Genomic DNA, 13,291 nt, shown 5'->3' on the forward strand with positions numbered 1-13,291 from the left:
TCAGGCACTTCGGAACAAATCATACTGCTTGATGTGAATGTTCAATTCAGCTCCCCAAAAAGTGAATCAAGAGGTCAACACCAAAATAAGAAAACGATTAACAAACTTAGAAAAACAAAAATACTAGGACTTAAAAAGAGAATCTCTAAGCTCCAAATAATGTTTAATGCACAAAAACACTTCTAAGCCCCGTCATAATATTCTATTTTATTTAGGGTGTGGATGACAATTTCTCATTTACTCATCAGTCAGAGCTTTGGAAAGATTGACTGATATTGGCTTGTTACCAACATTTGAAGGTTGCCTGCTTCTTACTAAAAAATGCATGGGAATTGCTGTTGATTTTATACTATTTGTAACAGTATCATTATTTAACAAAAAGATAATATTTCCTGCCCAGGTGGCAGGAAAAAAAAATACAAACTTAGTCTCAAAACGTTCAGCTAATATATTCTGGTGGTGGCAGAAGAAAGTCAGAAAGCTCTTCAGAGCAAGCAAATAGGGACAGTCGGAAATATATCTATTTCGAATCCTTGCATTTGAAGCCCAAATGAATGTGTGCTACACATCTTCAAAACTATTATGCTTGATGATAACTTGAATCCAAGTTTTTCTTTAAAATATATGCTTCTGCACTTAGGCTTTTATAATGCTGGTTATGATGAGGGTTACAGAGGAGCCATTTTCTACTGGTCCCCCATCTCCACGCCACCCCAAAATTCTTACCAAAGTATGCTCCTTTCCTCTCCTGCACTGAACAACTGTCCATCGTCGCTGATTCCCATCTCCAACTCATTTCATTTTGCACACTCTTGATTTTGTTGTCCTCCTGTTCCCTCCAACCCTCTCCATAATACGCGTCCCTAGCCATAGATCTACCCTTTCAACCATGGCATCTCACATGGACTCTTTACTTCAGTGGTACTGATCACAGACAAACCTATCAGTCTTGTATCTCTTACCACACACATCTCAGCACCTTCCAACCACTCTACTTTGTGTGTATGCCCTTGCAAAATAACTCTCCACCATGTCATTTACAGTTGCAATTTAAAAGTTCCAACTGCTTATCCTCTGACTTCTATTTGCCACAGCACTTTTATAGCAGTCAATCTGCTCAACTAGTCCCTGACCTGCACCTTTGAAGCCTTTGTCCCAAGTAAATTTTTTATTCTCTCCCGTCCTTGTGATTCCCTCTGATATTAGTAACATAGGAGTATTTAACCTCAATAGCCTGTTTCACTATTCAATGGCTTAATTCCATTCACCTGCCCTGGTTCCACATACCTTAATCTCCTTAACAAAAATCTATCAATTTCAGTTTTGTAATTTTCAATTGGTCTATCCTCAAGCTTTTTGGCGGAAGAGATTTTCAGACTTCTACCATCCTGTGTGTGAAGAAGTGCTTTCTAATAATATCCCTAAACGGTCTATCTCTAATTTTAAGGTTTACAAATAGTCGTTTGGTAGTACAGAATTTGAGTATTGCTGAAAAAAAAGACATTTTGTCAATGCTTTTCGTCTTGCACTCATAAGGACAATTCGCGAGAAAATACCAATGTCAGGGGAAACAACATATTTATACTGCATGAGAAGAGAGTGTTGATTGGTTGCCAAGTGGAGCCTGATTGGTAGAGGCGTTGCCATGGAGAATGCATTCACATATTGTGGGATTCTGAACGACCTGATTTTCACATGCAACGCGAATGTCTTACAGTGTTGCGAGGCCTTAAGACCAACCCGGACGTACACATCATTAAACCTGACAAAGGGATAGGAAGAGTCATCCTTAACAAGCGTGACGATATTAACAAAATGCACACCATTCTTAATGACAGGTCCAAATCTGTATCCATTGGACCTGCTGCTCAACATGAACGGAGAGCCTTGCTCAAAAGTAAGCTAAAATAACACTTGGGCTAGTGTAAGAGCAATGAGCTGCTGTGTGACATATATGACAGGGCCAGTGAAGCCCACATCCCATGAATGAATAAAATAAAAGTTCATCCTCACAGCTTGTTACGCCCACATATTTATAGGCTGCCCAAAACACACAAAAGTGATGTCCCTTATCTATGACCAGTTCTGCACAGCATGAATTGGCCAAATGGTTGGGTGAATTGTTACAACCAGTTTTGAGCAAGTTTTCTGCATACACAGTGAAGGAGTCCTTCACATTTATGAAGACCATGCAGGATTTGCATATCACGGATTTGCATATCAAAAGCAATGCTGTGTCCATGTGATCATTTGACAATGTTAGCCTATTCGCCAATGTTCCACTTAAGGAAGCCATAGATATTTGCACTGCAGCACGATATCATGGTGATCTAGACCCACTACCACTGCGTGAATCAGTATTCACTGAGCTTATGAACTTGGCAACTCGCGCAGTTGAGTTCAGCTTTGTTGACACCGTGTATGCCCAAATAGATGGCGTTACCATGGGATGCACTCTAGGCCCAGCTCTCGCAAACATCTTTGTTGGGTTCCATCAGAAAGGTGTCTTTGATGGAACGACACCCAACCTCCCCCTGATATGTGGGCAATGCATTTGCTATATTTAAATCTGCAGCTGCATGTAATAATTTCCTTACATGTCTTAATGGGCTCCATTCTGCGCTCAAATTCACCTTTGAAATGGGGCAGTCAAATGAACTCCCTTTCCTTGACATACTAGTTGAGAAATCAGCCAGGGGATCCTCTACCACAGTCAACCGCAAGCCTACCCTCACTGAACAATACATGCGTTGGGATTCTTATAGTTCCACGCACTGTAAGGTTGGTCTCATTGGCAATCTCGTAAATGCGGCCCAAGCCATTTGCTCACCATGCAAACTTGACGCTGATATAAGGCACATCAAAGACATCTTGTTGGATAATAGTTACCCTGATCAGATCATTTTACACTGTATATTGCGCACACTCATGAATGGGCCCAAGGCCGTCACTTTCGGCCCTGAAAAGTGCCCAGTCTATCTCACCTCACACACCCCAACCCCCCGCCACCCCCACCAGGGTAATCTATCTCAAAAATTTGAGCAACAGGTGAAGTTAGCTGGTTCACGCTGGTACTATGCAGTGGCAACGAGTGGCATTTACCATTAACAGGATGCTGCCATCAAGCCAAAAAGACATTCTGCCTATCACACAAATGAGTAATGTGGTGGATGAATTCCAGTGCCAGTCTGATGCTAGGTATGTAGGCTGTATGCCCCAAAGGCTGGCAGATCGTATCAAACAGCATATCCCTTCCTCTGTTCGCAAAGAGCAAGGTACAGACTGTACCCAGCCAGCTGTGCTCGCAAAAATCAAAACGGTGTCCAACATTAGATGTGATTCCACAATTGGACAATATTTGCTAAGTAATCCTCAATGTTCTAAGAATTACGCTGACAATCAATTTAAGATTGTCAGTCAGCTCGCAGTGTGGTGTATTTGCGTGTACTGGAAGCTACATATATTAACACACAGGGCCCTGTTCTTTACAGACAGAAATAACATGTACACACATCGCGCCTGTTTCAGCTAAACAAAATAAGTGACAGCCATTCTCTGGTTCATCCCCCTGGGCAATGTGTTGACCAATAAGAGTCAAGCTGCTTGGTTTAAATTTCAAATGATGCGTGACAGTTAACTGTCTGCACCAGTTGGTGGTGACTTTCTCCATGGCAGCCCTTCTACCAGAGTCTACTTGCCAACCAATCAGCACTCTTTTCTCATACAGTATAAACATATCGTTTCCCCTGACATTAGTATTTACTTGCAAATTGTCCTGATGTGTGCAAAGTGAAAAGCTTCAAAAATACACCATTTCTTTTTCAGCAATACTCAATTTTAAGGTTATGCCGTCTTGTTCAGGGCTCCCCCACCAGGAGAAACAGTTTCTTCTACCTAATCAAATTATCAAATCCTTTCATCATGTTAAACACCTCAATTATATCACTCCTTAATCTTGCATATATTTCCCCCTGAAGTCCAAAGGGTGCAGACCTGAACATATCTGGCATACAATAATTTAGCCATCCATCACTGAATCTGGCTGGACTACCATCTATCATTCATCACTTTCCTTTGCCAAAAAAAAAGCAACTATTCTAGGATCATCCTGGAACGTAAAGATAAATATTGGTGCCTTTTCTCCACTACCAACCATCTTCAAGCCCCTTCCCCTCTAACAAGGAGTTCATGACTTCTTTATTGCTATGATGGAAACCATCCCTTTAGCTGTCTCTCCTGCTTCCCCCCTTTCCTCACCCACCAAGTCAACCATCCCAAGAGGCTGCCTCCTACACAATCCTGGGTCCCCCACTAATGTCTCTCCTATATTTCTTCATGCCCTCTCCACATACATCTTGTCCATGACAGATACATCCTGCTCCTTTGACCACATTCCCACTAAATTGCTGATGATCCAAAATCCTTTTTGATCCCTAGGCTAGTCAATATTGTGAACTGTTACCACTCCATAGGTACTGCCCCCTCCCTTTCAAAACAAAACCTCATCCTCAGCCCTTGTCCTTGCAAATCATTTCCAACCTCCTCGAATATGTGGTTGCCTCCCAAATCAGTTTTCAATATTCTTGTGGGTGATAATTAGAAATACACTGTTTAGAACTAAAGTATACATTAGAGCAGTATTTGCTGATGCACAGAGCTGGAAGTATCTGCTAAACAGAGTTGCAATGGGAATTTGCTGAAAGTGAGAATTTGGTGCGGGGGGGTGGGGGAAAGGTGCTAAGTCATTCAAACCAAGGGTCAACACTAAATATGTAAATAATCAGAGTAATTAATAGGATCTAAAGGGATAAAATCCAACAGGGTAAGAAGTGGCAGGCAGTGAGGTAATCCTCAGGAATATGCCACTCTAGAAATTGCAGTCCCGAGAGAATCCACAACACGACAGGGCAAATGGCTTGCGCAAGATAGCACAACCAGAAGGGACTTACTCGAGGTAGACAGGTTTCATCTTAACAGAGCTGGAACCAAGGTCCCTTTGGTAGAAAAGATTTGTGAGTCCCACAACAACCTAACCATAATAGCACCTGTAACACAATAAAACACTCCAAGGCCCTTCACTGGAGCATTATAAAACAAATTATAAAACCTAGCCACATAAAATGATATTGAAATAGATGACCAAAAGCTTGGTCATAGAAGTAAGTTTTAAAGGGTGCCTTAAAGGAAGAAAGCAAGATGGAGAGGCAGGGAGACTATTCCAGAGCTTGGGGCCTACGCAACTGAAGGCACCAATGTTGAAGTGATTAAAATCTGGGAAATATAAGAGGCCAGAATTAGAGGATATCTCGGAGGATTGTATGGCTGAAGAAAATTAAAGAGATAGGGAGGGGCGAGGCCAGAGGATCTGAAACAAGGGTGGGAATTTTATAATTAAGATGTCGCTTGACTGGGAGCAAATGTAGGTCAGTGAGCACAAGGGTGATAAGTGAACACGACTTGATATGAGTTAACACACAGACAAGAGTTTTGTATTACCTCAAGTTTACGGAGAGTAAAATGTGGGAGACCAGCTAGGGGTACATTGGAATAGTCAAGTCTAGAGGTAACAAAGAAATGAATGACGGTTTCAGCAGGAGATGAGCTGAGATGGGGGTGAAGTCTGAAACACAAGCTGCCATATGGGACTATGACATAATGTCAATAACAGACACCTAACTCAAAGAGGAGAAGGATTGGGAACTTAATATTCCTTGGTACAAAGTATTCAGTAAAGATAGAAAGGGAAATGAGGAGGCAAGGTGGCAGTATTGATCAAAGAAACTATTATACCATTGGAGAGTGATGAAGCTATAGAAACAGAATCTATTCAGTTAGAATTAACGACTAGAGTAGATATTACGTTACTGGGTGTATACTATAGGTCAGAGATGCAGAGGTGGTACAGGAACAAAGCTGCAAGCAAATTACAGAAAAATAGAAGAAAACAGTAGTAATAATGGGGGATTTCAATTATCCAATATATAGACTGGGAAAGCAATAATGTAAAGGGCAAAGGTGGAAAGGGATTCCTGAAATGTATACAAGATGTTTGCTGATTAATGTTTTTCTAATCAGTAAGTGCTGGATCTCGTTCTGGGGAATGAATTGGGGCAAATGGAGCATGTTTCAATTGACCGAATTTGGGGAACAGTGGTTTCTCTCATTCTATGGGTAAGGCGGTTTCTTCCGAATTCCCTATTGGATTTATATTGATGGCCTTTTGTTATGCTCTTCTTCAGAAGAGAGGGCATTCTCTCAGTATCTATCAAAACCTTTCATAATTTTGTAGCCTTCATTAGCTCACCCTTCAGCTGTCTTTTTCTCAAGAAAAGGGATCCAGCCTGTCAATTCTTTCCTGCTATGTATACCCACGTATTTCTGGTATCATCCTTGTAACTCTTCTTTGCATCTTTTCCAGTGCCTCAAAGTTCTCTAATAGCAATCAGAACTGCATGCATTACTCTGAAGGTGTGGTCTAACAAAGGTCCAATAGAGGTTTAGCAGAACTTCCCTACTTTACAATTCTATTCCTCTAGAAATAAAACTTAGTGCTTGTTTTTTTTTTATGGCCTTGCTAACCTGTGGTGCAACATTTAGCGATTGGTGGTGTTCTATAATTCAAACTCTATGTTTAAATCTCTCCAATCAAGTTTCTGCCCTTGCTACAAAGCTGGAACCATCCTAATTAGGCATAGGTAAAATTCTCTGTGACTGTGATGCATTTTCTCTCTTTATTCTCCTCTACCTCTCTGCAGTCTTTGACGTGATTGACTACACGATCTTTCCTTTCATTTTCCAGCTCAGTTAAATTACCCTACTGCTCTTAGGCATCCAAATTTCTCTCATTGCCTTTTTTTTTTTCCATTCTTCTTTATTAATCCTTCATCTCTTCTCTATCCCTGATGTGCACCCCTTAGATTTCCATTTCCATTTCTTTGCATCACCCTCCTCTTCGATGTCTTCCATTCATTACTGTTTAGTCTTCCTGAAGGACCACTTTTAATACCCAACACACATGAAAATTTTGTATTAAATGAAACAGAATTTAAGGGAATTGTTCATGCATTAAGAGGGAAATGCCACGAAATATACTGAACAATGGACACAGAAGATTTTTGTTTTTATTTATCTGGATATTCCTGACTGTTCACATTCTTCCTGGGGTCAGGAGATGCAGCAGCAAAGCGCTTCCTGTTCTTGACATCACAATGGCAGAACTTTGTCTGACAACATGGTCAATATACATTCACATTCTGTTCAGCAATGAAAAACAGGCCCTGTAATGCAGCTAGTTTTACAGTTATCCTGACTGCATATCCAGTGACAATGTGTACAGACAAATCACTCTCCCAAGATCCAGGCTTTAAAGAATCATGTACTAAACATTAACTCAGTAGCAAGAGCAGAGATGAACCGGGTGTGAAAATAAAGCAAATAAAACTGCAGTGAGCAAAGCGAGAGAAAACAGCAAACTTAACAATATGAACCATACTTTTGCTCTGTGAACACACCAAGGAAAGTAAGTGTGTGCTGTAAAGGTAAGCACAATCATAAGGCAAGGCCAGGACTTTAATTTCAATTTTTTTTCTTTAGAAATAGGCGTGGCTGTACAGCAAAACATTTTGCATGAAAATATTAATGCAAATAGCCATGCCCTCAATGGATTTGTTTTTCACTAGTAAGAATGAGCCTACAACATACCTCAATATCCATAAAAGAATTTACTGCAAGGAAAAGAATTAAAAATTTCAGAAAGGCAAGGCCAGTAGTTAGGTTTAATCCAAAAGAGGGCATGTTCTTAAAATTAAAACATCTGAAATTTTAAAAATGCAACCTCATTTATGCTGGAACGGAAAATTAATGCCAGAGGTCTCCATACAAAAATATACAATACATATTTTTTGCATCAACAGTGTGACTTCAAAGCATGAATTTTAAAATTTAAATTTTTTAAAAAAAATTAAGCATGTCCCTTCCGCTGTTCGCAACGGGCAAGGTACAGACCATACCCAACCATTCGTGCTTGCAAAACTCAAAACACAGTGTCCAACATTAGATGTGATTCCATGACTGGACAATATTTGCTAAGTAATCTTTAGTGTGCTAAGAATTACGCTGACAACAAATTTAAGATCGTCATTCGAGCTCATTGTGGCGCATTTGTATGGAATTCCAGTGCGTACTGGAAGCTACATATGTTAATGCACAAGGCCCTGTTTTTTTGCAGACAGAAAGAACATGTACAAACATAATGCCTTTTTCAGCTAAACAAAATAAGTGATAGCCATGCCTCAGGGCAATGCCTTGACCAATCAGGGTCAAGCTGTCTGGTTTAAATTTCAAAATACTTGTCAGTTAACTGTCAACATTAACTGGTGCATTCTCCATGGCAACACCTCTACCAATCACAGTTCACATGCCAACCAATCAGCACACTCTTCACATACAGTATAAAATTGCTTTCCGTGACATTGGTATTCTTGCAATTGTCCTGATGAGTGCAGGGTGAAAAGTATTTTCAGCAATACTCAAGTTCTGTACTACCAAACGACTAAAAAAATTAAGCTTGGTCTGTGGCTACCCACAGAACAACACTGTGGTCAGATGTATTGTTGAAGCCACCATTATTCAGGTATTGTAAAGGTTGAAACTAGAGCTCAAAAAGTTGAATTTACAACAATATTTCCAGTGAAGTGCGCAGTGAGTTTATTTCTAAATTTTCCAAGCTCTTGTGACCAACTTAAAAGCTATCATTTTTGGAGTTTACAGCTATTTCATCTAAATCCAGGTGGCAGCAAAAAGCTGAAGAACTCTCAAACTGACAAGAAACCTACCCACTTAATGGCAGAAGTGTATGGTGGATTAGATTCTGACACTCTATCGCCTATTCAAAATCCAATCTAGGCTGAGGGATGAAAGTGTCTTCTGACTGCTGGCTTTAAGGGTCATGTGTAAAACAAGCATAGAGAATCTGATTCTTTCTTCCAGCATCTGGATTGAGACTATAGCACAAAAGCAGCCTTATTTTGGCATACTCAGTCAGAAGGATCATAGGAAATCTTCGTGTAGAAAATAGAAAAAACAAAATCAGGGTTGTCCAGCAGTGTAGATATGGTGTGAGGGGCGGGGGGGGGGGGGGGTCAATTTATCTGAGGCTGGGGTCAGGGCAGAATAGAAGGAGTTTTATCCTACATAAACATAAAACCTTTTAATACTTGATAGTGCCATTGGGTGCTCAAAATAGAAATTGTTACATTTTTTAATAATAACATCCTGAGCAAAATTGGAAGGTACAGAACCAAAAGTTTACAGGCTCTGTAGGCCATCTTACTGATTTTTTAAAATCCTTTAACTATTTGTCCACTTTTTTCTCAATTATCATCACTATATTGGTCTCTTTTGGGCATTTTGACCAATAGTGTGGCAGGTGCAAAACTCTCAAAATATTGATCAAAATGGTTTACAATTTAACAGCACTCCAAGTATAATTTTGAAATGAAATTTATATTCCACTCAAATCACTTGACCTACTTGCTCTTTCTCACTCACTTAATTGAAAATGTCATTTTATTTTTGACCTAAATATCTTAAATGAAAAATTTGCATATTTTAAAAGATTAAATGTTGAATTTAGCACAAAATAATTCTGCAGTTGTGTCATTCTCTAAAACTTAATGTTCAATTCCCAGCTGATGTAATTAAAATCACAATAGCTGGCATTTTGCAAATAACTTCAAAAGAGCCCAGGAACAGGAAATAGCCATAAGAATCTCAGCCAGTATGTCATTCTCCACATTAACTATCCTTATGGTTTAACCAAATTATGCATGGTTTTGTCCTGTGAACCCATGCTCACTCAAAACTGTGTAGTTATTACACAAATTCACACCATACAAAATCCTACCTGCTTTAGCTAGATTCAAATCAGATCAGAGTTGTATTAGCCTACCATTCCAATGATTCCCCATCAACAATTGCAATGTCACATTGGGTATGCATCGAACATTATTAAAATTTCAAAATTAAAAATATAGTGAAGTAGAAATAGTTGTCCTTCTTGGATTTTACAGGACATTGTGGAGAACAGAATATGTTTAAATTAGACTTGCACTTTTTTGAAATAGACTAGTTACTCTGATCATGCAAAATATGAAACTGTCATGTCCTTACAAATAATTCCTAAACACAATTTTCCTGATCCTAAAAATGGTCCTTTTACTTTAAAGTTGCTTCTTCACTAAAATACTATTTCAATGATCATGAAGTGTTAATCCTTGTATTTAGGGAATGGCCTAACTCAAATATGTCAGTGGCAACTAAAATGTTTGCTTTCTCATGATACAAGTTAATTGCCAGGTTTTGGAGTCAGCAGCAAAGCAACATCTCTTGCCACTGACCTCAAAGAAAGCTGTCCACAAAGACCTTGCAATCCCTGTGGTGTGGATTTTACCTTGCCTGAGGTTAATTTGAATTTGGCACTAAATCAAGGGGAGCTCCAGGCATCCAGTACCAGTGATGGCTAAGCAGCTAATCTCATTGAAGAATTCTCCAACAGCAAACCAGAAAGTAAAAAGCACTGATTATGTTGCACTATAAATTTTAGAGAGTGAAATAAGGATTGGGAATTACCAACAGCAACTTGGATTTCTGTGTTTAACTGTGCCTGTGCGAACGCCTGAAGTTGCTCTCACTTTCACAGGGTAATGATGGGAACATGGACAGTTTTGCTATCATCACAACCGTAAAATCTAGGCCATTACTTTTACAGAAGTAATGTCATGTATTTAAGGTGAAAGTTTACCTGTTGGATGGAGGTGGCTGCTGAACTTGAGGTCCACGACTTGCTTGGGTGGCTAACGGTTTAGTTAAGCCCAACATGTCCTATTAACAGTGCAAATTAAAGCCATCAATCATGCAACCAGAACTATTGTCCAAATTTCCACTGAACTAATCTATATTAATACAAAACAGTCACTAGGAAGTAGATTTCAAAGATCTAAGTTTGCAGGAAATTCAGAGACATTATTCCAATGCAAATACATTTTGCTTGTGAAGTGATCAAAAAGTACACAAGAGAACTTTGTAATCAGTTAAAACTGAAGAACCTGGAGAAAGTTCAGGAAACCATCATTTTAATTTTGTCAACTAGAGGAGGCATCAATTGTTTTCCCTATCCCAGATTTAGCTTTAACAAAGTATAAGAGACCTACCCAGTGTGTGTTCTTATTGCACTTATTGTACTCCAGTAGCTGCAAAGGCGGTTCATAAAGACTCTGAGGCTGGATGAAATCTCCCCATATGTGCTTCATGTTATTATAACTCACTTGCTTACTTAAATGGGTAAAGTATCCTAACAGATGATAATAGCCTTGGATGTAGAATTTGAAAACAAGTCACACTATACTCTTTTCTATTATCATGTTATCATTTACATAGATAACTGCGCAATGATACAATCACATTATTGTGAGCCAATACTCTATTCCAGAATCACAGCAGAGTTCCATCCAACAAATATTGAGTAGTGTTGCATATATTGCAATGGAATTTTACATTTGTCATCTGCTGCACCTTTTGATTTGCCACATTGCTTGTTGTGGATTATTTAAATTAGTTTCACAGGAAATTTTGGTGCAAGGTAGCAATGGTAAGATTGATGTGCAAAACAGCAACATTTAGGAAGTATGGCAAGCTCAACAACATTGCAGGAAATCCTGAGCCTATGTCTTTGAATTATATTTCACATATCAGACCGCAATATGTATTCACTGACCTGGCTATAAAAAAAAAATTCAGCAAGGCACAAGCAACAAAAAGATTCTGTCTCAGCACGCAGTAATCAAATTTAAAATGTCAAAATGTTTTGAAAAATATATAGGCTTGTTGAATTGTGACAGAACTTGTCAGAGATAGTCGCAATTGTTATTTTTGTGTTTATCTTTGATATAGAGTCTCCTTTCCTACAGGTACAGAAGTACTAATTAGGTACTGATGCATGCTCTGCCATTAGTGTGTTCTTCCAACATATATAAAGTACGTCCGCAGTTTTAACTTTAAAATAAAACTTGAAGTTTAATTTCCTAAGTTTTTCTAAAATATATAAAGAAGATGGTTTAAAGTCAATGGCTCATAACACCTTTTCCACATCAACACTACAGCTTACCTGAAGCTGCTTGGCTGTAAGGTCTTTTGTGCCCCTGAAGACATAGCTCTTAGAAATACCCTCACAACCAAGCTCATGAACCTGCACCATTCTGCCAAATGTAATAAGACCAACTAAAGCTGTAGGTGGCAAAAGACTCAAGGACATTTGCATGGATTCTTTCAAGGCCTGCAGATCTTCATCTTCCATGCAAGTATCCACAACATAAAGGAAGATTAAAGGCATTTGTGGGCCACGCTGTGGAAGAGAAAAAAATAAGCTTTGTTCAATACAGTTTTAAATAACCAATTGTGCACATTTTCTGAAAAACCTGAAAGTTCTAGGCACATTATGACATAAACTTTAAGATTCTAGTTTACTAACAAATTTAACTAATCCGACGTTTGTCACTCCAAACACAGCAGAAAGCAGCATATAACCTAACAGTAAGATAAATGTTATATAATCTGTTGCTTAGCTTTGAAAAATAAACAGCCAATTTAAGGAAGTAAATCAACTTCAGCATTCTGCTGACATTCATGTACACTCAAGCTTTTGTTTCCAGTTTATGACATCATTAAAACTCAAAAATTGCAGTCTTGCAACCCCATGTAACTTACATCAGCATCCTCCAACCCAACAACTCTCCAAGAATTCTGTGTCCCTTCAAGTCTAAAGTGAGATGGAAATTATCTTCTATTTTGCATTATTTGATAGATGTTATCGAGTACATTAGTGTACAGCTAACAAATAATGCAGGGCCACATCATTTTAACAATCAGAAATCACAAACATGAGGACAAAACTTATATTGAACTTTGTTCTTTATAAATAAATAGGAATCTTTCTTTCTTCAGCATTGCCCAGATAAGTACTTCACAATGGTTTGGAAGTGGTCGGAAGGCGGGGGTAGGAGAAGAAGAGGAATTCATTTTATAAAGGTTTAAAATCCAAAATAACTACACCAACTTGGATTACACCAAGGTCACCATTGCAACTGACTCTGCAACTGTAATTTCTACTCTAACATCAATTGTCAAAACCCTGGAATTTTCTCAAGAATCTGCATTTTTAGACAGCTTCAATTTCAATGAAATCAATAACCTCCTCTGTAGTTTCTTTGGCCTTTGCTTGAGATCAGCATCTGAA

At 38.8% G+C, this 13,291-nt stretch overlaps 1 protein-coding gene across 1 annotated transcript in view; it reads right to left on the reverse strand.

The window, feature by feature from the left end:
- The window catches only part of sec23a (Sec23 homolog A, coat complex II component), a 90,187-nt gene that overhangs the window by 58,934 nt on the left and 17,962 nt on the right, over window positions 1-13,291 (reverse strand). Inside the window, exons 5-6 of the mRNA XM_078562813.1 lie at window positions 12,164-12,400; window positions 10,802-10,881 (exon numbers count right to left, since the gene is read on the reverse strand). Of these exons, the coding sequence (XP_078418939.1) occupies window positions 10,802-10,881; window positions 12,164-12,400 (317 nt within the window). The remainder of the gene's footprint in view (window positions 1-10,801; window positions 10,882-12,163; window positions 12,401-13,291) is intronic.

The sequence above is a fragment of the Cetorhinus maximus genome, chromosome 18 (genome assembly GCF_964194155.1).
Source record: "Cetorhinus maximus chromosome 18, sCetMax3.hap1.1, whole genome shotgun sequence".
Taxonomy (NCBI): domain Eukaryota; kingdom Metazoa; phylum Chordata; class Chondrichthyes; order Lamniformes; family Cetorhinidae; genus Cetorhinus; species Cetorhinus maximus.